The sequence below is a fragment of the Lepidochelys kempii genome, chromosome 25 (genome assembly GCF_965140285.1).
Source record: "Lepidochelys kempii isolate rLepKem1 chromosome 25, rLepKem1.hap1, whole genome shotgun sequence".
In the NCBI taxonomy this organism is placed as follows: Eukaryota; Metazoa; Chordata; order Testudines; family Cheloniidae; genus Lepidochelys; species Lepidochelys kempii.
In genome coordinates this window covers 11,409,799-11,434,614 of record NC_136404.1, presented here as the reverse complement: position 1 = coordinate 11,434,614, position 24,816 = coordinate 11,409,799, and the positions used below count along the sequence as shown (strand labels likewise).

The window sequence follows — 24,816 nt, the reverse complement described above, 5'->3', positions numbered from 1 at the left end:
TTGCCAAGAAGGCTAACGGCATATTGGGCTGCATTAGTAGGAGCGTTGCCAACAGCTCGAGGGATGTGATTATTCCCCTCTATTCGGCACTGGTGAGGCCACATCTGGAGTATTGCGTCCAGTTTTGGGCCCCCCTCTACAGAAGGGATGTGGACAAATTGGAGAGTCCAGCGGAGCACAATGAAAATGATCAGGGGGTTGGGGCACATGACTTACGAGGAGAGGCTGAGGGAAATGGGGTTATTTAGTCGGTGGAAGAGAAGAGTGAGGGGGGATTTGATAGCAGCCTTCAGCTACCTGACGGGGGGTTCCAAAGAGGATGGAGCTCGGCTGTTCTCAGTGGTGGTGGGTGGCAGAACAAGGAGCAATGGTCTCAAGTTGCAGTGGGGGAGGTCTAGGTTGGCTATTAGGAAACAGTCTGTCACTAGGAGGGTGATGCAGCCCTGGAATGGGTTCCCTAGGGTGGTGGTGGAATCTCCATCCTTAGGGGTTTTTAAGGCCCGGCTTGACAAAGCCCTGGCTGGGATGATTTAGTTGGGGTTGGTCCTGCTTTGAGCAGGGGGTTGGACTAGATACCTCCTGAGGTTCCTTCCAACCCTGATCTTCTAGGATTCTATGATTTTCCTTAGAAGGAGATAAACGATGCGAAGGGTGTGTGCACAGGTGTGTGTGCACGTGTGCACTTGCGAGTGTGCGAGTGTGTAAGTGCGTGTGAATGCATGCAACTGAGTGTGTATGTGCACATGGGCCCTTCTGAGGGGGTGTGTCCATGTGTATGTGTGCACTTTTGAGCGTGGACATGTGTGCATACATGTGAACTTGTGAGTGTGTCTACACTTGTGTGTGTGTGTGTGAACTTGTGAGTGTGTCTACACTTGTGTGTGGACATGCGCACTTGTGCGTGTGTGCAGTTTTGAGTGTGGGGACATGTATGCACATGGGTGTACACATGCCCTTGTGCGTCTATGCATGCTCTTGCGAATGTGTGTGCCGGTGTGTAAATGTGCATTTGTGAGGGGGTGGGTGTCACATGTGCACTCGTGGGTGTGTGCGCACATGTGCCTGTGCGAGGACTGAGGGCACCAAGAGGCTTGATACATCTTCTCAACTGTGCTGCCGAGATTGCCTCATTCTAATTAAATCTGCCTTAATTGCTGTTTTATGTGGAATTAATCAAGCATCACTCCCTGGCTCTCAAGCCAGAAGCTCCCATCCAGAGGCTCTGGGGGCTCCTGTTGATGGGCAGATGCATCACTCGCTGGGATTCGAGGCGTTGAGAGGGGAAATGCGGCGGGGTGCGGTGGGGAGTGTGCACCGCACGTCGGGGGGGGTGCATTTGCGGGAAGCTGGGAGGACGGGGACAGGGACCAGTGCACGTGCCAGGGGGGCATGCGGTCGCCAGCCGGGCCCTGATGGCGCGCTGGCGGGAGGGAGCAGGAGGGGGTGGGGAGCGCAGTGCTTCCCAATCCTCACCCCATGGTACCAGCACTGAAAATGCAAACCAGCCGGAGTTCATTGGTGCTGATAATTACAGCTGTGATGAGACAACAGAAAACTTATTCTAATTGACCCTTTTGGGGGGGTGGGGGGGTGGGTAGGGACAAGGAGCTCTTGTTTAGCTGCAGCTTTCTGTAAAGGTTGTGATACCCACCAAAATCTCTTCCTCTCCTCTGCCTGGCCTTGGCTCGGCCTCTGGGGGCCTTTCTCGGGGGTCTGTCTGTCCATGGGTTCATGGGTCTGTCTGTCTATAGCTGTGTGGGTGTATGTTGCATAGCAAGGAAACCACTGAAGTGGTGCAGGGGTGTCTGTGCCCACACGTGATGTGCAAGTGTGTGAACATGTGGAAGCAGGGATGTCCCTGTGTGGAGAGGGATTGTGTCCAGAATGCAAGTAGAATCTGTGCATTTCTGCTCTGGATGTATGGTGCATGGGCTTCTGGAGTCTGTATGGATGCCGGGGGGCGGGGGGTGTGGGGGTGTGTACATGTGTGTATACCTTCTTGGACTGTTGTTTCTTCAGGTTCAGTTTGGGATGTGGGTGGGTTCTGATGGGGATCTGGGTTGGGTTCTGATGGGGATCTGGGTTGGGTTCTGGTTAGGATCTGGATGAAGTTCAGTTTGGGATGTGGGTGGGTTCTGATGGGGATCTGGGTGGGTTCTGATGGGGATCTGGGTTGGGTTCTGGTTAGGATCTGGATGAAGTTCAGTTTGGGATGTGGGTGGGTTCTGATGGGGATCTGGGTGGGTTCTGATGGGGATCTGGGTTGGGTTCTGGTTAGGATCTGGATGAAGTTCAGTTTGGGATGTGGGTGGGTTCTGATGGGGATCTGGGTGGGTTCTGATGGGGATCTGGGTTGGGTTCTGGTTAGGATCTGGATGAAGTTCAGTTTGGGATGTGGGTGGGTTCTGATGGGGATCTGGGTTGGGTTCTGATGGGGATCTGGGTTGGGTTCTGGTTAGGATCTGGATGAAGTTCAGTTTGGGATGTGGGTGGGTTCTGATGGGGATCTGGGTGGGTTCTGATGGGGATCTGGGTTGGGTTCTGGTTAGGATCTGGATGAAGTTCAGTTTGGGATGTGGGTGGGTTCTGATGGGGATCTGGGTGGGTTCTGATGGGGATCTGGGTTGGGTTCTGGTTAGGATCTGGATGAAGTTCAGTTTGGGATGTGGGTGGGTTCTGATGGGGATCTGGGTGGGTTCTGATGGGGATCTGGGTTGGGTTCTGGTTAGGATCTGGATGAAGTTCAGTTTGGGATGTGGGTGGGTTCTGATGGGGATCTGGGTTGGGTTCTGATGGGGATCTGGGTTGGGTTCTGGTTAGGATCTGGATGAAGTTCAGTTTGGGATGTGGGTGGGTTCTGATGGGGATCTGGGTGGGTTCTGATGGGGATCTGGGTTGGGTTCTGGTTAGGATCTGGATGAAGTTCAGTTTGGGATGTGGGTGGGTTCTGATGGGGATCTGGGTGGGTTCTGATGGGGATCTGGGTTGGGTTCTGGTTAGGATCTGGATGAAGTTCAGTTTGGGATGTGGGTGGGTTCTGATGGGGATCTGGGTGGGTTCTGATGGGGATCTGGGTTGGGTTCTGGTTAGGATCTGGATGAAGTTCAGTTTGGGATGTGGGTGGGTTCTGATGGGGATCTGGGTGGGTTCTGATGGGGATCTGGGTTGGGTTCTGGTTAGGATCTGGATGAAGTTCAGTTTGGGATCTGGGTGGGTTCTGATGGGGATCTGGGTTGGGTTCTGATGGGGATCTGGGTTGGGTTCTGGTTAGGATCTGGATGAAGTTCAGTTTGGGATGTGGGTGGGTTCTGATGGGGATGTGGGTGGGTTCTGATGGGGATCTGGGTTGGGTTCTGGTTAGGATCTGGATGAAGTTCAGTTTGGGATGTGGGTGGGTTCTGATGGGGATCTGGGTGGGTTCTGATGGGGATCTGGGTTGGGTTCTGGTTAGGATCTGGATGAAGTTCAGTTTGGGATGTGGGTGGGTTCTGATGGGGATCTGGGTGGGTTCTGATGGGGATCTGGGTTGGGTTCTGGTTAGGATCTGGATGAAGTTCAGTTTGGGATGTGGGTGGGTTCTGATGGGGATCTGGGTTGGGTTCTGATGGGGATCTGGGTTGGGTTCTGGTTAGGATCTGGATGAAGTTCAGTTTGGGATGTGGGTGGGTTCTGATGGGGATCTGGGTGGGTTCTGATGGGGATCTGGGTTGGGTTCTGGTTAGGATCTGGATGAAGTTCAGTTTGGGATGTGGGTGGGTTCTGATGGGGATCTGGGTGGGTTCTGATGGGGATCTGGGTTGGGTTCTGGTTAGGATCTGGATGAAGTTCAGTTTGGGATGTGGGTGGGTTCTGATGGGGATCTGGGTGGGTTCTGATGGGGATCTGGGTTGGGTTCTGGTTAGGATCTGGATGAAGTTCAGTTTGGGATGTGGGTGGGTTCTGATGGGGATCTGGGTGGGTTCTGATGGGGATCTGGGTTGGGTTCTGGTTAGGATCTGGATGAAGTTCAGTTTGGGATGTGGGTGGGTTCTGATGGGGATCTGGGTGGGTTCTGATGGGGATCTGGGTTGGGTTCTGGTTAGGATCTGGATGAAGTTCAGTTTGGGATGTGGGTGGGTTCTGATGGGGATGTGGGTGGGTTCTGACGGGGATCTGGGTTGGGTTCTGGTTGGGATCTGGATCAAGTTCAGTTTGGGATCTGGGTTGGGTTCTCATGGGGATCTGGGTGGATTCTGGTTGCGATGTGGGTTGGGTTTGGGTGGGGACGTAGATTTCCCATACACACTAGCAGGAGGGCCGTAAGTGGTAACTCTGCAGTTCTTTTCTAGCTACAGAGAGTCCGATCCACGCTAGGTGTGTTAACCCCGGGACACTATCCCATCTCCCCTTCCTCCTGCCTCACTCCCCCACATCTGATGGCATCACCTCTTCTCTGGGGCTTCTCCTGAACCTCAGCCATCATGAACAATAACGAGCAACCCCACTTCCACCCCACACTCTGCAGGTATCAGCTCCGTAAAATTGTGGTGGACACTGCGGCGGGGCCCTGGGGCAATTGCACCGTGGTCTTCCTGGGCTCCAACACTGGCACCATCCTCAAGTTCCTGATCAAGCCCAACATCAGTGCCAGCCGCTCAGCCATCAGCGCCGGGAGCCAGAGCCTGCTCCTGGAGGAGTTCGAGACCTACCACCCCGGCAGGTAGGCGGCTAGCGCTTTCGGAACAGTGGCACCCAGGGGCTGGGAATGAAGTTAAACAGGATGGAGGGGGTTTGGGGAACATGCAGTGGGCTTTGGGGACACAGAAATGCCAGTCAGAGAACAGGAAATGCCATGGGGGCGGGCATGGTGTAAGCACCTGGACGGATGGATCCGAGTCTCTGTGATACTAAGGTGAGTCCCTACGGCTTTCTCACAGCAGCAGGGAGTGTTGTTTGTGCCCACCTGGGGAAAGTCTCCCCAACTATCCAGAGTTACACTCCCCAGCTTCTACTCTTGTGGCACGGGAGTGCCCAGTCCCTTGCGTCTGGACACCCGCAGCGCACCCCAGGGTACTGGGTTCATCGTGGTTCTGCCCTCTCCTTAGCATGAGGCATGTGGACGTGTCTGTAGCAAACCCAAAGCGAAGTGTATTTCACAGAGCTTGAGACAGAGACTCAAAGAGCAGCAAGTACAAGGATTTGGAAACGTAAGGTTACAGGTACAACCCAATCTAGAGCCTATACTTATTAACAAGCTGCTTTCCTGTCTAACAAGGTATTTCTCACCCAAATGGTGAGTCCGTGCAGCACTTGTCCAGTCCAGAAAGCTGGGATCCACCTGGAGCTAGCGTGTCTCCTCCATAATGGATAAAATCTTGGGCCCTCTCTTCTCCTGCAGTTACAGACTCTTGTCTCTTGGCCCAGGGGGGGTCCCCTATTTTCTTGGGGTACTTGGGTCTTTGTAAATCCTCAGGCCTGCAGCTTAAACGGCAAACTCAGGGCGGCTGATTCAGTCCGCCACCTCGCCACTGGGGACGAGCTTCACTTCAAAGCTGATCTCCTCTGTGTTACGTCTCTCTCCAATGACTTCCTCTCCAAACATCTCACCCTGACCATGACGATCAGCTAGTTCTTAGCTTGCGGCAGAGACCCTGCATGACCCCCCCACCCTCCCATGGTGAACAAGTGAGACGATGGTGCGACGCGGGTACTAGACCTGCCTGGGCAGGTCTCTGTCACAGTCTCCCATGTAATTCTCAGGCCCTGGTGCAGAAGTTGGCTTCCGTGAGGGGGCGTCAGATTCACAGTGGCTCCCACACGCACTCTGAGTTCACGTTCCGTGTCCGCACAGGCCTGCCCCTGGCCCTCCACGTCCACCCAACGCAGGGTGTGATCAGTCCCCAGGTGTCAGGCCTCCCTGACAGTGATGCAGAGTGAATCCCGCCCCATGGTCCATCGGAGGACCTCCCCATCTCCTGCAGTACAAAAGGACCTCGGGTTCCTTGCCTGACTTGGCACCTTCTCAGAGGTGTGGGGAGGAGCGTGGGGCTTTGGTTCTGTTCTCTGTCTGTTGGGAAGGATGCCAAAGGTCCCTCCGCCCCATGCCCTTCTGGGGACCAGTCCCAGTTGCACGCTGGCCACCCCGCACAGTGGCAGCCCAGGGTCAGGGCGGGCAGGCTCTCCTCTGGGACATTGGGCGGACTGAGATTTCCCCTGGGTCTGTCTGCAGGTGCGGCCGAGACAACGAGGACGAAAGGAAGCTCTTGGGCATGGAGCTGGACAAAGCCACGGGGTCCTTGCTGCTGGCCTTCCCCCCGTGCGTGGTGAGGGTGCCCACTGCCCGATGCCAGCAGCACTCGGGCTGCATGAAGTGAGTTTCTCGTCCTCAGCTCGGGGGTTGTGAGTGGGCGGGGTTTGGGGTTGTGGGCGGGGCTTGGGGTCCGTAGAGCATCCTTCCCCCGCAACACACAACCCTCTCCCTGGTTTTGCATTGAAACCCCTGTCTCTCGTCCCCGCTGTCCCATGACTGTGGTTCTGGGGGGTGAGGGGCGAGTTCCTCTTGTAGGAGCCAAGCTGCCCCGCAAGTAATGCCATCCATCACACGTGGTGGGGCCCGAGGGCCGGTGCCCACGTCCTCACCTGCGACATTCCCCAGCCTCATTATCAGAGCCCGAGACACAATTATTCAGAACGTCTCGGCTTAATACCTGGCCCCTTCGGGAAGCTCCTGGCAAATTAAAGCTCTGGCTTCTAGGAAGGGACTGAGCTGAGGGCAGCATGTGATTTTTCCAGGACAACCACCGCTTTGTCCATCAGCTCCTGGGCTTGAGGGGGTCTCCAGGGGCATTCTGGGCCCCTTCCCTGCCGTCAGCTCCAGCTTGGCCACAGGCCAGCTGCCCACCTGAGCAGACGTGCCCTCCGTCCCCTGGAGTTGAGAGTCGACCGAGAGCTGAATGAAGCAGGGGACCTTATGTTAAAAATAGCACGTGACCATGAAAACTGGGACCCTAATGCAGACTTACTAGGGCACTGGATTGAGGTAATGCGGGCATTAATGCAGCCGCTTCCTGCCTTGGGCGTGCTGGACAGTGTAACCCCCATGTTCTTCTAATGGAGCTTTTCGGAGGTCATTATTTGTATGTGGCCCCATTGTGCCAGGCGCTGTGCATAGAGCGAGAGACGGTCCCTGCTCACAGACAACACAAAAGATGGGAAGGGAAACAGAGGAAGTGACTTGCCCCGGGCTCCCCCAGTAGCAGAGCTGGGACGAGAACCCAGGCGTCCTGAGGCCCTGCCCAGCTCCCCACCCACCAGCCCACGCTGCCTGCATACATGCCAGCCTGTGTTCCTTCGCTATTTAATAGTCAACACAGCTTCTTTGCCGCCCCGGATGCAGCATTCTCACGAGTCGCATCCAGGTTCTCAAAGACCCCATGAGCCAATTTCTTCGCCACGTGACCTTGCTGGCTCCAAGGGGCCTACACCAGGGATAGATTTGGCCCAGTAAACTGTCCCACCCTGACTATGGACTAGGCGCCCGCGATCCACCGTGCCAGGACGTGGACTTCTCTAACCAGCCCCCTTGCCTGCCGGGTTTCAGGAACTGCCTCGGGAGCCGGGACCCTTACTGCGGCTGGACCCCCGAGGGCTCCTGCATCTTCCTGGAAACCAACACCAGGTAATAGTGGCCAGCGAGGACCCCTCCAGGGCTGGGGGTGGGGAGCCGTCTGGATGGGAGTTGGCTGCTGCAGGTGGTGCTGGGTTAACGGCCCTAAAGACCGGAGACCTGGGGCAACCCAGGCTGTGGGATGAGCCTCCGCCTCGCTGCCCTGCTACTCTGCCTCCACCCTGATCTGGTGGGGCCACCTCCCTGCGCCTTTGACCTCTCTGCTGAGCCAGCCAGCCTGGGGTACCACTGATTGCGCAGGTGGGGTTTATGCTGCGACCCTCCTAACAGCTGGGCTGAGAACCAGCAAACTCATCTCACGCCCAAGCCCCGTCAGACGGTAACGGCATGTGGTCCCCACCAGGCGGGGCGGGAATTCGGCGCCCAGGTGAGAGGTTTTGCCCAGACTTCTGCTGCCGAAAGAATCCCGGGATCTTCTTCCTCATGCAGCATCTCAGCCCTCGCCCTGCCGGAGACCCCGTGTCCCTGCCCCGTGCTAGGCGTCTGGGGATAAAGGAGAGATGCTCAAGAGGCCAGCAGCTCCTCGGGGTGTACTGGGGAGTAGCTCCCTCCTGGGGTGCTCCACGGACATAGGGCTGGACCAAGCCCCAGATTACGGAGAGGGGAGGGATTTGCCAGTGGGGCCTATTGAGACCCAGAACACGAATGGGGGACCATCCACCGAGCATCTCCCTTCCCCTGGGAGCCCTTTGCTCCCATCCGACCGTCTGCTGCTGCATTCCCCGGCCCAGCCCGTGCTGAGCACCCCCACCCCAAGGGTCGTGTCATTTCCATGTGGCGTCACTGGAGGAGGTTAGGGGGGTGGAGGATGGAATTCCCTCCCCTGCAGGAATCGGGCCAGGGCTGGCATCTGGCCTTGGCGCAGGAATGCCCCGGGGTCTGTAATGACCAGACTCGGTTCCACGTGTCAGCTGCCATGGGGCCCCCAGCAGCCCAGCCCGGGGCCCCCAGCACCCCCTGGCACAACCCTGGGGTCTGCACTGACTGCAGGGGTGAAGTGTCCCCTATTCAGCCAGCCTCCCTCCTATTCCCAGCCCCCGCCCCCAGCACTGTGCCCTGTATTGGCTGAGATGGGAGCATGCCCGCCCCTTAGCGCTCCGGGTTTGCTGTCTCCCACCCGAGTGCGGCCCCAGCCAGGCCCCGTTTGGTTCCCGGGGCAGGAAGCACACGGCCAGCAATGAGCTGGCAGCTGACCCCTCAGCATGGCATCCCGCCCCCGGGCAGCAGTCATGCTCAGGTCCCAGGGAGCACGGCAGCCTTGGCCCATTTCCTCCCTCTGACTGATCCCTTCCTTCCTTGTGGCTGTCCCGCAGGGCTGTGTTCGAACAGGACATCGCCGGAGGCAGCATCTCGCACCTCGGGGAGTGTGAGGGTAAGGGCTCGCTGGCGCGGGGGGCCGGGGTTGGGGGGAGCTGCCGTGGGGAAGCCTGCATGGCTGGCCTCCCAGCTGGCATCGGTGCGGGACTGCCGGGGGGGAACTCACGGGGTAGGACAAGCAGCTGGCCTGGGCAGGGCACTGCTGTGGGGAAGCTCACACTGCCAGATCCCAGCTGGCACTGTGGTCCTGGTGTGGCCCTTTGGACTCTCTGATTGCTGGAAGCACCGGGCAAGCGCACGGTGCCAACGTGCCAGGCAGCCTGGCCTGTGCCCCGCGCCCCATACGCTCACCCGCTCCTCCCTCCCCCTAGGGCTGGTGACCGAGAGCTTCGTGGAGGAGCCAGACGGGCTGGTCTCCGTGAATCTGCTGGTGATCTCCTCCGTGGCTGCCTTCGTCATCGGGGCGGTGATCTCCGGCTTCAGCGTGTGCTGGTTCATCGGGCACCGGGACCGCAAGGAGCTGGCGCGCCGCAAGGACAAGGAGACCATCCTGTCGCACAGCGAGTCGGTGGTGAGCGTCAGCCGGCTGGGCGAGCGCCGTGCCCGCGGGGGCCCGCCCGAGAACCTCCTGGCCCCGCTGATGCAGAACGGCTGGCCCAAGGGGCTCATCAAGGTCAGCCAGCACGACCTGGACTCGGGGGTGCTGCCCACCCCCGAGCAGACCCCCCTGCAGCAGAAGCGCTGCCCCGGCAACCTCAAGAACTGCAGCTGGGAGCAGAGCCACAATCTCATCAACGCCTCCATCCGCGAGCCGCCCTGCGCGGGCTCCTCCGTCATCCTCCTGCACTCCGGCCGCGCCCAGGTGCCCCACCACCTCCGGGCCGGGCGCGCCATCCCCATCTGCCACTCCAGGCTCATGGACCAAGAGCTGGAGGACGAGGCGAGCGACTCCTCCACGGACATGCACTACCTGCCGGTGAGCGGGGGCCGGGAGCACGGCGAGGGGCCGAGGGCCCAGCAGCAGCCGCCCGCCTCCCACCGGCCCGGCTTGGGCAGGAGCTCGTGCGGCGAGTTCCCCGTCACGCCGCACGACAGCCCGGACCGGCGCCGGGTGGTGTCGGCACCGAGCGGGCAGGCCGGGGACTACGCCGACGGCAGCCACTGGAAACCCGACAAGCTGAACTTCAACAGCAACAACGCGGCCAGCAAGGCGGCCGCCCGCCTCAAGAGGAACCACACGTTCAACAGCGCAGAGAACCCAGGGGTGTACAGCCGGCACGCCGGGCCCCCGCGGGCCCCCACGCTAGGCAGCCAGCACACCCTCACGGACCTCAGCCACCTCCTCAAGTACAGCATCGAGCGGACTCCCTCCGTCAAATAGGAGCCGGCCGGGGAGAGGGTGTGGTTTGGTTTTATAGCCTCCTCTTGGGGGCGGGGTTTCAGTGGAGGGGGCGGAGCATAGGGAGCCTCGCTCCCATCCAGGGAGACACGCCTCAGACCCAGGTGTCTCCAGCAAATGACTGTAGGGGGCGCCAGAGAGGAGCCGGTTGTGGGGCCGGGGCGGGGTCTCCGCGTTTGCTCTGGCAGCTGGTGCTTCCTCACTGGACTCTTCTCCCCTTACCTGCCCACTCGCTCCTTCTTTTCGGTGGGACCTAGGCAGGATTGGGGCCCCTCCAAGCAGGATTTCATCATCACCCTAGATATAACAAAGCAGCCATGAGGGGATGGAAGGCAGCTGGCTGGAAAAGGCCCCAGTGAACCTGGGGTTCCCCCCACCCCACCTGGCTCGTCACTTCCTCGTTTTTGTACTGTAAATGGTGGGGGTGTGAGATCTTTTAATGAGTGGGTGACTTGCTCCTTGACACCCCTGGCGCAGAGCGGCCTCCCCAGGATCTCAGAGCTCTCCGCTCTCCTTTTGGGAGGGGCCAAAGCCAGAGTTCCCCTCTGGTCCCCCCCGTCTGACACTGCCAGGTCCCTGCCAGTGCCCAAAGTCCCCCTCTGCCTCTTGCTGGGAGGGCACAGGGCCTGGGTTTCCCTTCTGGCCTCACCTGGCAAGGGCTGGGCCCGTTCCTATGCGTGCGGTGGGCAGCGCCCCTTCCGCCCCATGCTGGCAGGGATGGCACTGGGTGCAGCGCCCCCGCTGCCCTGCACTGGCAGGGAGCAAGACCCCCTCTGTCTGTCCCAGGACAGGGCTTCTGTTGCGTGGTCCGGAAGGTCTGCGACCTCCAGTGAATCAGGCCTGTTGGCTTCCCGGCCAGCCCAGCTAGGACTGGGATCTGGTGTGATGCCCGTGGGCGCTCCACTGGTGGACCGGCAGAGAGAGGGGGCCGGGGGTGGGGTGGGGGGGATGTTCCCTTTCCGCCTGGCTGGGGCCAATCTGTCCTGGCTCCCCGATGGCCTGTCCAGCTACCACGCTGCAGAGAGAACAGCACTTTACCCGTCACCCCGGGAAGCCCTGCCGGGCTCACGCCAGCGGGTGGCATTGGGCTGACGCTGCAGCAGGGTTACCGCTGCGCTCCCCGGAACCACCCATCCTCCTTCCCTACGGCATTTCCTGATACTGCCCCCCAGCCGCCTCCCGGCCCTCCCCTGGGCTGTTCTCCCCACGGCCCATTTCGTGCACTCCCGAGTGCAGGGCGGGCACTGGTCCCTGGCAGGGCGGGGGGCACAGCTCACTCGGCCGGGGCAGGCGGGGCACGCGCTGCCGGGCAAGGCCAAGCAGCCCGCACGAGGCCCCTCTGAAATGTCTGACGAAACAGTTCCCCGGCTGCCTCCCCCGCGGCTCCATCGCCCCCGTGCCTTGATGCAGTCGGTCACACGCCGCCCGATTCCGGCAGGAGCCCTTCGCGCGGGGGGGGCAGAGGATTGGCACAAACGTAGCCTTAGGGATGGTGGAGTCCCCCAGGCTGGGGGGGGGGCTGGGGGGGCGTATGTCTCTGGAACAATAGGAAGCACAATTTTTCTGTCGTTGTTTTAAACCCGTTCAGGGGCTGGTTTTCTACCGACCACCAGGCGGGAAGGGGCCCCGGGGGTGTGGCTTGCTCTGGCTTGGCGCGGATTCCACCAGGACTTCCAGGATGGGATCTTGGCCTGTTTGTATTTTTATTTCATTGTGGGGGGAGGGAGGAGGTGGCCTTTCTTTTTCTTTCCTTTCCTCTGTCACAAATTGCACAATCCCTCCAGCGCGGAGGTGTCTCTCGGGCCAGGGGTCAGGAGTGTCTCCGGCTGGGGCAGGGCAGCGGGTGGGGTGTTGCCCCTGCTGGTCCCCTCCCAGGGCCTAGCTCTGCCCACCTGCGGCCAGGCAGGGAAGGGGCTCTCCGGGAAGTCTGGCTCCTGCCCCCCCCCCACTCCCCCAAAGCACAGATTGGAGCCTAGCTGCTGGCACGATCCCGGAGGCGGTGCGGCGCTTGCGGGCCCGGGGAGCGGGCCATAACACGGGCATGCGTCGGCCTGTCTGTATGCATGCCTGGCGCTGCCCCCCGCGGGCACGCAGCCAGCCTCTCGGGGCCTGAGCTGCGGCTTGCAGGGGCGCCTCCAGCTCTCATCTTCCCCTAGGTCTTGGCGGGAGGCTCAGAGCTGGGGTGTGGGACCAGCTCTCGTCTACACTCGCTCCTGGTGGCAGCTAAGCCGGTGCAGCTCCCCAGGCAGGTGGGGACCGGTGAAGGTTGCGGGGCATGGGGCTGGTTCAGATGGTCGCCCCAATGCTCAGCTGCTTCTCCCAGCCTCTCTGGGGGTGCAAAGTCCATGGGGAGAGTGGGGGGAGGATTCACTTGCTCCCCAAGTACGCTGCACCCCACTCAGACCACAGAGCTGACAGGGATGGCTTCCCCTGCTGCATTTCGGCACGTACAGCCACAAGCACAAAAGCCACTGAAACAAGGTCCCCAGCCCCCTTGGGGCCGCAGGGTCTGGGCTAGGGGCGGGAGCCGGGTTCTTGACCTCTCCGAGCCTGTTAGCTGGAGCATTGGGTCCAGGGTCAGATCCTGCTGCTGGGGGCGGCCTTGCTGGTCCCCAATGAAAAGGCTTTGCCTGGGGGCTGGACCCTCTGCCCACCCCAGTGAAGGGGAAGGACTGGCAGTGTGGGGCCAGGGCAAGGAAAGACACCTGAAGGAGGTGGTGACCGCCTTGGTGCTGGATGGGAAGTGGGGAGAGGCAGCAAAAGGTGCTCGCGGGGCTGGGGAAGGTAATGTGGGAGCAGCTGCCCCCCTCCCTAGAGCTGGCCTGCAGCCTGCCCCCCTACCCACACACACTTGGCCTTCTCCACCAGGGTTGGCAAAGCACAGCTCTCGCCTGGCACCGTCTTGGGGCTGGAGCGCCAGGCGAATGGGAGCTGCTGGGGGCTGGGCACTTTGTGCGAATTTAGCCACTTCCTTTAGGTGCCTGAATGGGAGCTGAGCTCTTGTGACAATCAAGCCAAAGGGGCCTGCAGCCCCGTGGGTGTGGTGTGTACCACGCACCGGCTGCAGCCCCATGGGTGCAGCGTGTACCATGCCCGGGCTGCAGCCCCGTGGGTGTGGCGTGTACCACACCTGGGCTGCCAGCCCGGTTAGCCCGCATCTGGACGGATCCTGCCCACACGCTGCCCAGGCCAGCTTAAAAAGGCAGCCAAAGCTCTGGGAAGATGGAGACTGCTCAGCAGGGCTTCTGCCCCGGCCCGCTGCGGATCCTGGGCCCCGCCAGCCGGGCTCCTGCTTTCCCAAGGGAGGCTGGGGGGCTGGATCCCCACCCTGGGGAGTTTGACGAGGGAGCAGAACCAGGCCTGGGGGAAGAGGGGAGGGGACCGGATCGTGGCGACGTGGAGGGTGGCAAGACAGCTGTGATGGGCTCCGCAGAGAGGGGCAGGCGTCTCTTACTGCCCCCAGGGGAAGCCGGGCCGCCCGCTACCCACCACTGTAAATAAGGTGTGCGAGGCATGCAGCCCTCAAGGAGACACCCCACTGCCAAGCGAGTGGTCAGTACGATGCAAGTTCTCTTGTGACCTGTACCCCCCTGTGACCTTTCTCCTTTGAACCCACACAGCCCATGCATGCTACAGCAGTAAACTCTTCTCTGTATAACTCTGGAGTTCCCCCTGCCAATAAAGTTCTGTTCACAAGACTGGACCCCTCTGCCCCACACCCACGCCCACTTTCTTTTCTCGCTTTCGTTGGCCCCGGGGGTTCCCCAAGGGTGGGAGGAGGGGATCCACAAAGAACCAGGTTGTGGCTTATCCAGTTCTGGGATTAATCCAGTGGGAAATGCCCCTGGTACCTCGTCCTTGCCATCTGTGCCAGCTTGACTTTGCCATGGCCAGTGGGGCTGAGATCTGCCGTGACTTAAAGGGAGTTTGCAGCGGAGCACCTGAGAGCAGCGACTAAAGCACTGAATGCAGGGCCAGGGGAAGATCCCCCCTGCACCCCTGATGTGATGCCCCATCCATACGGACAATCCCGCCCACAGGGCAGAGCAAGTGCCAGCTTTCCCCTACCCCCTTCACTGGGGGCAGCGTGTTTCCTTCAGGCCTCTGCTACTCCAGGCGCAGCCAGCCGTGCTGGTGGACAATCTCCTGACTAGCTAGCCTCGGGGCAGCTGGCTTGGTCCATGGAAGCTCCTGAACGGCATCGATATTGGATGGTTGGTTGCTCGCTATTAGCCCAGAGGGGGTGCGAGCCAGCAACCTGGAGGTGACGCACCCCATCCAGCCCTGTGCACTTAACACTGGCTTCAGATAGGTGCCCAGTTGCTGCGGGCATGGGAAGGATGTGGATTTCAGTCCTGCCTCTGCCACATACCAGCTGTGGGTCCTTGGCCAAGTCACTTCTGCCCAGAACTCCAAAGGAAGTTAGGCAGCGTAAGCCCTTTGGGGATCTGAGCCATCCCGGCCCTGAGCCTGTGAAAGAGGGATAGAGACTCTCACAAGGGCTTGGCAATGGCTGGCCAGCAAGCGTCTGGGTCGGAGCTGAGTGGTAGGAATGACCATAGTCCTCTCCTCTCGGGGCAGAATGGCCTCGGTCGTACCAGCTGAGCTAGCTTGAAAACTATGGCCTGGAGCCTGCAACCCTTGCTGGCTGCAGTGTTCCCAGCCCCATGGCATTCAGCGGGGTCTGTGTGCGTCCGCTCACCAGCTGCCTGAGCACTGCACAGCCTAGACACAAAGACTCCTGCTTTACTGAGCTCAGTGGGAGTTGGGTGCCTAACTCCCTTAAGTATCAGGGGGTAGCTATGTTAATCTATGTCCACAAAAACAACGAGGAGTCCGGTGGCACCTTAAAGACTAACAGATTTATTTGGGCATAAGCTTTCATGGGGAAAAAACCCACTTCTTCCCATGCAACATCAGAAGAAGTGGGGCTTTTTCCCCATGAAAGCTTATGCCCAAATAAATCTGTTGGTCTTTAAGGTGCCACCTAACTCCCTTAGGCTGCACGGACAATCTCAGCCCAGCTCCTGGTGCCGTGTGAACGGAGCTGGCTGCTTAGAGGCCCTGTGTGCTCCTGCCTGATGCCGTTGGTAAGCAGGGCAGGAGACGAGCGCAGCACGTAAAGCCAAAGGCTAAGGAGCCGAGTCTCCAAGCACCAAATGCTGCCAAGTAATGCCAGTTGGGTCAGGCCCCGCGGGACCGTTACGAGCCTCCCATCTGATCCCCTGCAGAGCACAGGCCAGAGCACCTTCCCTAGTGAGCCCTGCAGTCAGCCCGTAGCTTGGGGTTGAGCTGGCACGTTTGGCTGGTTGTTTCGAATGTTGTCGTGGTGGCAGCCGGGCAGTTTTGACAATTGGGCTGCCACGGTGACTTCCGATGCCGAGTCTGTGCAGCCTGCTGCCCTGCCTGGAGCGCACAGCCCTTCCGGCCAGCGGGTCGGGTAAGCCGGCCTTTCCCAAGACCCTGCTAATGGAAGGGCACCGGCTAAGCTACAGGCAGAGGAGAGGGCTAGTGAGGTGTTTGGCATACAAATGGAAGGACAGCCCCGTTTTATTGGGCCTAACTCACCTGCAGACCTGGCTGCAGGTTGAGTCTTTCGCCCTTCCCAGCGAAGCCTTTCGTTTGAAGAAGAGTGAGCCCGTTTTAGAAGCACAGGGAGGCGCTCTGGCCGTGCGGTCACTTGCGCGGTGCCGCTAGGAGGCAGCGAGGGCTAGTGGATAGAGCACCAGGCTGGGAGCCTTGTCACCGGTGCCGGGCTCTGCCATTGACCTGCTGTCCCTGGCCCTTCCTCGCTCTGTGTGTTTGCTTCTCACCCTCGGGCTCTCTTGGCTGGTGAGACTGCGAGCTCTTTGGAGTAGGAACCAGCTCTCGCTATGGTCTGTACAGTGCCTAGCACAGCAGCGGCTTGAGCTCATCTGGGGCCTCTCGGAGCTCCTGTCATACGACACATAGCAAACACTAGCCTCCAGTACGTGGCTAGTGGCCAGCACGCCCAAGGTGTGTACATAATGGCTGGCGAATACACACCCTAGCTGGCCCTTCTTGCTTACTATGGGCCTCATGCTGCATTTGCTAAGGCATGACTGTCACAGAGTCCCCGGGCGATGCTCTGGAAGTGCTCCCCACGAAGCCAGTCAGGACTCTGGGGAAGTCTCTTTTCTGTGAGCAGCCTGTCTGCAGGACACCCAGCTCACACGGCTTCCACCTTCCTGGGTCTGACCTCGGACCATTCAGCATCCTCTGCCCCTCCGTGCGCTTCCCCCGCTCAGGCAGGGCTCCTGGGGAAGCCAGAGGGTCCTGCACCCCAACTCCGCAGTCAGACGGGACTCTCAGCCAGCCAGTAAAACAGAGGTTTATTAGACGACAGGAACATGGTCTAACACAGAGCTTGTAGGTGCAGAGAACTGGACCCCTCAGCTGGATCCATTTTGGGGGGCAGTGAGCCAGACAACCACGTCTGCCCTTCACTCCATGTCTCCAGCCAGCCCCAAACTGAAATTCCCTCCAGCCCCTCCTCCTCTGGGCTTTGTCCCTTTCCTGGGCCAGGAGGGCACCTGATTCCTTTGTTCTCCAACCCTTTAGCTCTCACCTTGCAGGGGGGAAGGGCCCAGGCCATCAGTTGCCAGGAAACAAGGGTGTCGGCCATTCTCTGTGTCCAGACCCCTGCACACACCTGCCCTCTAGGGCTCTGCAATGATCATACACCCTTATCTCACCCCCTAGATACTTAAGAACTGCATAGGGGAAACTGAGGCACCCCCACACTATTCAGAGGAAACATTAAGGACAGTCCCGCTTCATCACAATGACATGAAACAAATGCATTGTCCGTCACTTTCTCATCATCTGTGCCCCCCGGCCTTGCTTTCCTTGCCTCTGAAATGCAGCCACCTCTGCGGTGGAGCGCACCAGCCCTGGCGCAGCTCCCAGCAGTGCCGCAGCCCAGGAGGCAAGGTGGCATGTGCAGGCCTGGCAGCATTTGCGGTTGATTTTTTCTAATTGCAACAGATAATATTGACGTTTCTTTTTAAGCAGGTTTTTATCCATTTAAATGGTCACAGCTGTGCAAAATTATGAGTTTTAAGCATTTTTTTTCCGTCACTTTAAACGTCCACAGTTGTGGGAAATCAGGGGTGAGGGAGTTGGACAATAATTGTTTTAAGGCCGGTAGATATTCAGATCCAGAAAGTTAAAGCTACCTAAATAGCAGCCCCTCTGGCCAGCATTACAACATGATTCATACATATAAAGGTGGGACCCCAGTAAGGTGTCAAACTCCATTTTCCCAGCTCTCCATTTCAATTATCATCCAGGGCGCTGTCGGTGCGTGAGTGTCCTGTGAAATCCATGTTTACTGCCATTTACCAATAAAAACCTCAGCCTTCCAAGCCGAGGTAGGAGAGATCAAACTGGACCAGCAGGCAAGCTGTAATTACCGACACTGGAATTTGTCCAAGACATTGGGGTTAACATGCCTGCTTTTACAAGAGGTGCTGGAGGATCTTTAATGACCGCAGGCGTTCAGGACCTTGGGTTTGCAGGACTCATCCCTGAGACAACACTTCCAGTGGCAGGGTGCCTCCTGGCCTCATTAGCTCAGTGCTACCACAGAGAGTACAACGCTACTTACCAGATTTCCACCACCGTCTCCTGCAGCATGCTCCAAGGTCTGCCTGCTAAATGCTGGCCAGGCCTGACCCTACTTAGTATGGGAAGGACTGATGAGCACAGAGCCAGAGGGGTTATGACTCATTTGAAGGTAAGCAGGGTAGTCCCTGAATGAAGCCTAAGCTTAGACAAAAAGGCTGTGGGTGTGTGTGTCTGTGGGTGTGGGTACGAATGCCTCTGTGTGTGTGTGTCCGTGTGCATACGTGTGTGGGTCCACATGTGTTTACGTGGATGCATGCATATGTGTGACGTGCATGTGTGTTTGTGTTTGGTTGCGTGCATACCTGTGTGTGAATGCATGTGCGTTTGTGTGGCTACGTACAGATCCCCGTGGCTCAGTCCAACGCTGGCTGGATCTGTACTGGCAGCCGCAAACGGGTCTGTAGCCTACCCCGTAAGGGTGACCCTGGGGCAGGAGGCCTAGGAACCAGTCCCACACAATAAGGCTCAGCGTGGCAGATGGTACTTGTGGCCCACAGGGGTCATTTCACCTCCACAGAACAAGCCTGTACCTGACCGGTGCCGACATAACTCACAAGCCGCATTAGCTTCCACCTTCCAACCACATCTTCCCCCCCCAAGACCTGCCTTCTGAACAAACACGTAAAACGCACAGAGCCGGGGAAGTGATTTGCCTGCGTGAGAGGCTTTAGCAAAGTGTTTGAGTCAATCTGGCAGCCAGGGTGAGCCTGAAAACAGAACTGGTCGGGAAACATATGCCCCCCTTCAGCCTGCATGCCTGGGCAGTCCAGCCACATGCAAATGGAGACCTGGGCTTGTAGGGATGTGGCCACAGCCCCAGCCTTTCCGGCATCGCCAGCACGGGCCTGGGGGCAGATGTCAGCTTTGCCACTGGCTGGCTCCATGATCAAACGCCTTCTCTAGGCTGACGCCCTGATCGGCCATGCGAGGCAGCCTTACGAAGAGCCTCACGTGCCAGAGGCCTCCTGCCACGCGTGGGGATCAGCAGGGAAAAGACAAAACTGGGGCTTTTTCAGCAAAGCCATCAAGCCCACCTTGGTATTGTAGAGCCAATGGGTCTGATCTGGCTCCCATTGCTCCAGCTGGGAGCCAGGAGTAACTCAGGGCAGGCTAAGGATGGACTCTAGGGTGAAAGGGGTGTAAATGAGATCAGAATCAGGCCCAATTAAAGGGAACGTGGTCTAGATCACTCTCCCCCAGACCCCGTAAGATCTATATTAGCCTCCTCCTTCAAGCTCACCTGCCTATCTTGGGTACTTATATGGAGCCCATCATTGTACCATCTGGGTAGCTCAGTCTGTATTGACCCTCACAAAGGTAAGTGACTCACCCAAGGTCACACAGGGAGCCTGTGGCAGAGGGAATTGAACAGAGGTGCTAGTGGCACGGTCTCTCTCTGCCAGTCTATTTTACAGGAGCAAACCCTAGGCACAATTAAAAGGCCCCTGAGCCAAGTCAATTGGCAGTATTGCCTAGTGGAGACAGCACTAGCCTAGTACTCAGAAGACCTGGGTTCTAGTCCTGGCTCTGTTGCTGGCCTGTGGGTGACCGTGAGCAAGTCATTTTGCTGCTTAGTGCCTCAGTTTCCCCATCTGTAAAATGGGTATAATGCCCCTGACTTCCTTTGTGAAGTGCTTTGAGATCCATTAGTGGAAAAGTAGGCACTCTGGATTAGGCCTTAAATGCAGACAGGGGACAAAGCCCCTGATGCAGCACAATGCATACAGTAGCTAGAAATTCTTTCTTGCCCATGGCTGCAGAGCAGAACTAGGGCATTTCTCTCTACTAATCAATACCATCAAAGCGACGCTGAGCTGCTAGACTCATCTTATAAGCGCTACATGCTCCTTCCACCACAAAGCCGGAGGAGATCAAAGGCGGAAATTCATGAAAAACACACTTCGCTCGCATGCGACGTAGCTCCCCGTCTTAAATAACACTGACACTAGGACCCGAACAGTCCCAGGGAGAAATGGAGAATGTTCAAACGCGCCACCCGAGCCCTAAAAACGGCAACCAGAACACAGCCTCTGGGAAGAGCAGATTTAACCCAGGGAGGGGCTAGATTGCGATAGATCCCTGCACCGTCACTTTGCTCCGGCAAATTGGCTTGCTGACATGAATTAGGCAAGGCAGAAGCCAGCCCAGAGGCAGCGAAGGCAAGCTGGGAAGTCAGCCTGGGAGATGTAAGATCCACCAGAAACCCAGTAAGGAATGATTTGTCAAACCAAGGGCTCTCCCATGCCAAAGCTGGAAAGACAGAGGCAGCACGGGTCTGGGAGATGTGCAAGTGGAGGCGGAATTAGCTTCCTGAGACGGGGCAGCCAGCCAACGGATTAGAAGTGAACACTCATACCACACGGGCATAGCCTGGAAAGCAGGGCAAGCACAAAGGCCTCGCCTGCAAACAGACATGATTGAGCTTTGGTAGCCCCCTGTCATGCCAGTAAAGTTTATTGAATGTAACTGACATGAAATTGACCATGATACTGCAAACCTGCATATGCTCACCTTGCTACGCTTGGCTGTATTGGGGGCGGGGGATGTGTGCACGTGCATTCACATCCATTCACAGAATTAAACTGAACCACAATACATTTACAGGTGATAGAAGGGAATACAATTTATTTTACACAAATCATAGATAACCTGTGGAACTCCATGCCACAAGAGCGCACTAAGGCCAAGAGATTATTATGATACAATCAAGGATTAGGTATTTCTGGGCAATGAGAGCATCCACAGTCATAGCAGGGAAAATTAAAAAGGCGTATTAAGGGATATAAACCCCCATGCTTCAGGGTAAAACCCAACCCCTCACTGATAGGGGTCAGGAAGGAACTTCCCTGGTGGGTAGGTTACTCTGTAATTATTCCTTGTGGGGACTCTGAGGCACCTCACACCCAGAGACTCAATTCACTGGTGGTCCAACAACTCCTGCGATCCTAGTGATCAGTTTACCTTTTCAGGGCTACCTTCCCAAGGAAAATGGCTCGGAACTTAGACTAAACTTTCCAAGCTTGGAGATTTAAAACTAGGCCTTTGGCTCCATAGTTGGGTACTTTCACAGGCACACTTAGGTGCTTAAAACTGGATGAAAGGGCCTGACTCCAGGCTCATTTGAAAGCCATTGGCCTTTGTGAATGCCAGCGAAAGCTGAGCTTCCTTTGCATTTCTAATTCCCTTGAGCGATGTGAGGGCCATGCAAATGTGTGGGGCACTCTGCCTGGGGGAGCCTGCCGTGCACAGTGGGCTGCCTTTGTTCTGACCAGCGGTGGGTTGTGTTTGTTTTAGTGGGTACTTGCTGGTGAAGGTAGGTCAGGGCAGCACCAGGAGAGTAGGTGGGCGCGAGTGTGTCTGGACTAGTGTCTTTGCTGATGGCTGCACGCCCCTGTGACATCGCACATAAGGGCACGCACAGGGAAGGTCATACGCATGTTGGGAAGGGAGACAGCAGGAGACTGGGGGGGGGAGTGGGGGAGGCAGAAAAACCCTTCCCACAACAGTGAAGGCGACAGGATTACTTGTAACCATTTCCCATGGCCAGACAATGCCGGGCGGGAGACGAAAAGAGATTAGGGTGAACGGTGGCCAGCAGCGTACTCTAGAGACAAATGTAATCAGCTCTTCATTTTTGTACTTGCCATGCTGGCAATGAGCGCTACCGAAAAGCGATAGCTAGACAGACAGATAGGAAAGAGATCTGAGAGCGAGCCGAAAGGAGCGAGCGAGAGACACTGGATACACTGAACGCATCCGATGAAGTGAGCTGTAGCTCACGAAAGCTCATGCTCAAATAAATTGGTTAGTCTCTAAGGTGCCACAAGTCCTCCTGTTCTTTTTGCGGCTACAGACTAACACGGCGGCTCCTCTGAAACTGGATACAGAGAACGCGAACCAGCTAGCAAGAGCGGGAGACGATAGATGGAGGGCAAGCGCAGGAGCGAGCGCGAGCCTATCAGATTGCATTTGCATTAGAAAAGCGTCTCGAGTTTTTTAGGCAACAAATTAGCGGGTTGCAGACGGAACGAGGCACAAGGAGAAAGATACAGCCCCCCTCGCGCACACGCACATGCTCCTTTAACGGGGAGCGGGCGGGAGGACACTAAATGACCCAGTAGGGCAGCTTTGAGCTTGCACTAACAGATGGTGAGAAATAATACAACCTAATATATGCATCGCGGCAGGCTGGGGCTTAATAAAAACCTTCTCGGAATCTGCCTGCTCCCCGCCTCTTGCTCGCGTAATGAATTCCTTCAGTGTCCAATTTGCAGCCGCCGCCTGCCACGACTCATTAGAAAACAGAGACGCTGGCCCGGGTTTTAGTGGCTACACCAGCAGCAGCCCCGGAAGCAGCCGGCTTCACCTGCAGAACCCAGGCGGGAGCGGGAAGGCGCTCGGCCCGCCCCTGGCTCGGCTGGCCCGATGCTCCACTGGGCACGGGGGTAGCGGTTGCCACACCACTGGCCCTGGCCCTGCCTGCTGATCGTTTCCAGGGAGAGGGGCGCGTCTGGGTGCTGGCAAACAGGCCGCGGCCCCCTCCTGGGAAAGAGGTGTCGAGGGCGCAAGCAAGCCGGGGCAAGGCTTGACTCATAGACTCATAGACTATCAGAGTTGGAAGGGACCTCAGGAGGTCATCTAGTCCAACCCCCTGCTCAAAGCAGGGCTAATCCCCAATTTTTTTTTTGCCCCAGATCCCTAAATGGCCCCCTCAAGGATTGAACTCACAACCCTGGGTTTAGCAGGCCAATGCTCAAACCACTGAGCTATCGACGTGAGTGAAATGTGCGTGCAGCCTAGAAACATGCACCGCAGGCTCCGAAGCCGGGGGGGTGCTAAGGACGGATCCTCTGGGCTTCTTTTAACCAGGGCTCTGGGAGTCAGGCACACTGCCTCAGTACTGGGGCTCGTGCAGGAGCTGCATGAATCCACCCGAAAGGCGCCTGGAGCCCCAGGCTCCAGCCAGGCCTGCGGCAGCAGCCGCCTGACAATAAATTTTGGGTGAGCCTGAGCCAGCTTCCCAGCGGGCCTGGGCCTGGTATTTCGTGGTCCTGTTCCCAGGGCCTGTAAGTTCTTCCTCTGGGTCTGTTACCCCCGAGGGAGCCGCTGCCCATGCCAGTGCCTCTCAGAGCACCCCCCCCACCCCCCCCGCCAGCCTGCCACCTTGCCCCCTCCAATGAGGCCTGTCAGTGACCCTTACGGTCCTGGAGCCAGCCCCCAGCACACGCACACAGAATCAGAGCCTCCAGGCTGCCCAGTGGCTCTGTCGCCACCTCCAGGCAGCGGTGACCTGGAGCCGGTTGTTTAGGAACCGGTTGTCCCTCGCCGAGGCGGAGCAGAGGGGAGCTGCCCCAGCTGATTCACAGGAAGCCGGGGGGCGGAGAAGCAGAGCGGGGCGGCGCCTTCAGGGGAGGAGGTGGAGGCGGAGCGAAGGTGAGCTGGGGCGGGGCAGGGAGCTGCCGGTGGGTGCTCTGCACCCACCAAATTTTCCCCATGGTGCTCCAGCCCTGGCGCACTCACGGAGTTGGTTGCTCTCCTCCTAGCTTCGTTCCCCCGCCCCTAGGAGCCAGAGGGACCTGCTGGATGCTTCCAGGGAGCTGCCCCAGGTAAGCCCTGCCAGGACTCCCCACCTCGCCCCCCAGAAGGTCCCTCTGGCTCTTAGGGGTGGGGCGCGGTGGGCACCCAGTACGGTGACCCACGAGACCCTCCTGCCCAGTTCCAGGGGCAGTCAGGGGACAGGGGAGGGGGGTGAAGGGGGCGGGGGGGCATCAAGGAATGCCAGGGGTTGGATGGGGCAGGAGTCCCGGGGGGCAGGGGTGGGCCATGACCCCCTCGTGGGGTGAGGAGGGAACCGGTTGTTAAGATTTTGGCAGCTCATCACTGCCTCCAGGCCGCAAGCAACCCAGCCTTGGGCTCCTCTCCACCTCGGACAGAAGTAGTGGACAGGGCCAGGGCCTGCAGGGAAAGCCCTGCCGAAGCCACTTCTGGCACCCAGGGAAAGGGACGTGGGAGTCTGAGCTACGGGGAAGGTGCTGGGACTGGGCCTGGCTTTCCTGCTCCCCACAAGGGGGCGCTGTTACACTCGGCCACGCCAGGCGACGTCCGTGGACGTTGCACCGGATCGGGCCCTGCGCTGCCCCAGAATCGCTGCCCTTGGGCGGCAGCCGGGCCAGCCACTGACCCAGCCGGCACCTGGCAGCCCAGACCAGGTCCCTCGTCTAACCCTCCGCTCCCCAGAACCGCCCGCCGATCTCCCCCAGCAGCCACACAGCGCGGCCGTACGTCTCGGCTGCGGCTTTCCCAGGTCCCCCGGGAGCCCCGCCTGGCACTGGCAGCCGCTCAGAGCCTGCGATGCTGCGTGTACAGGGCGCCCGCGTAATGACCTGTTTCCAAGCAGCTGGAATAGCCCCAGCTGCTTGTTGTGAGTGCATTAGCCAAGGCTTCCAGGAAGAACTTGACGTCTGCATTGTTCCAGCTCACCCCGGCCACTTGCGTGTAACGGACTCCATTGAAGCAGCCGGTTCCACGGGGCTAGTGTTTATAGCCTGCCCGGCTTGTCTGCGCTTGGGGGCGCGGGCGCTGCTCCGGGAAAGGGGCCCTGGGAGCTGCTGACGGCTCTGCTGAGGGGCCCGCAGGGGGGTGGCCCAGCAGCCCAGCTCCTGTAGCCGAGCCCTGGGCAAAGGGGCCAGGCTTGAGGCCTTCCACCAGCTGCTGGAGGCAGGGGGCGTGAATGCACAGGGCCACAGGGCAGGGTTTCGCACACGGTCGATAGGACAGTGACAGA

At 58.6% G+C, this 24,816-nt stretch overlaps 1 protein-coding gene across 3 annotated transcripts in view; it reads left to right on the top strand.

Annotated features, from left to right (window-relative positions):
• SEMA6B (semaphorin 6B) overlaps positions 1-14,085 on the top strand; it is an 88,312-nt gene extending 74,227 nt beyond the window's left edge. For all 3 annotated transcript variants that reach the window (XM_073324601.2, XM_073324600.2, XM_073324602.2), the window contains 5 exons: positions 4,505-4,699; positions 6,209-6,349; positions 7,580-7,657; positions 8,980-9,038; positions 9,355-14,085. In XM_073324601.2, the coding sequence (XP_073180702.2) occupies positions 4,505-4,699; positions 6,209-6,349; positions 7,580-7,657; positions 8,980-9,038; positions 9,355-10,364 (1,483 nt within the window). In that variant the 3' untranslated portion in view covers positions 10,365-14,085. The remainder of the gene's footprint in view (positions 1-4,504; positions 4,700-6,208; positions 6,350-7,579; positions 7,658-8,979; positions 9,039-9,354) is intronic.
• Positions 14,086-24,816: the final 10,731 nt, after the last annotated feature.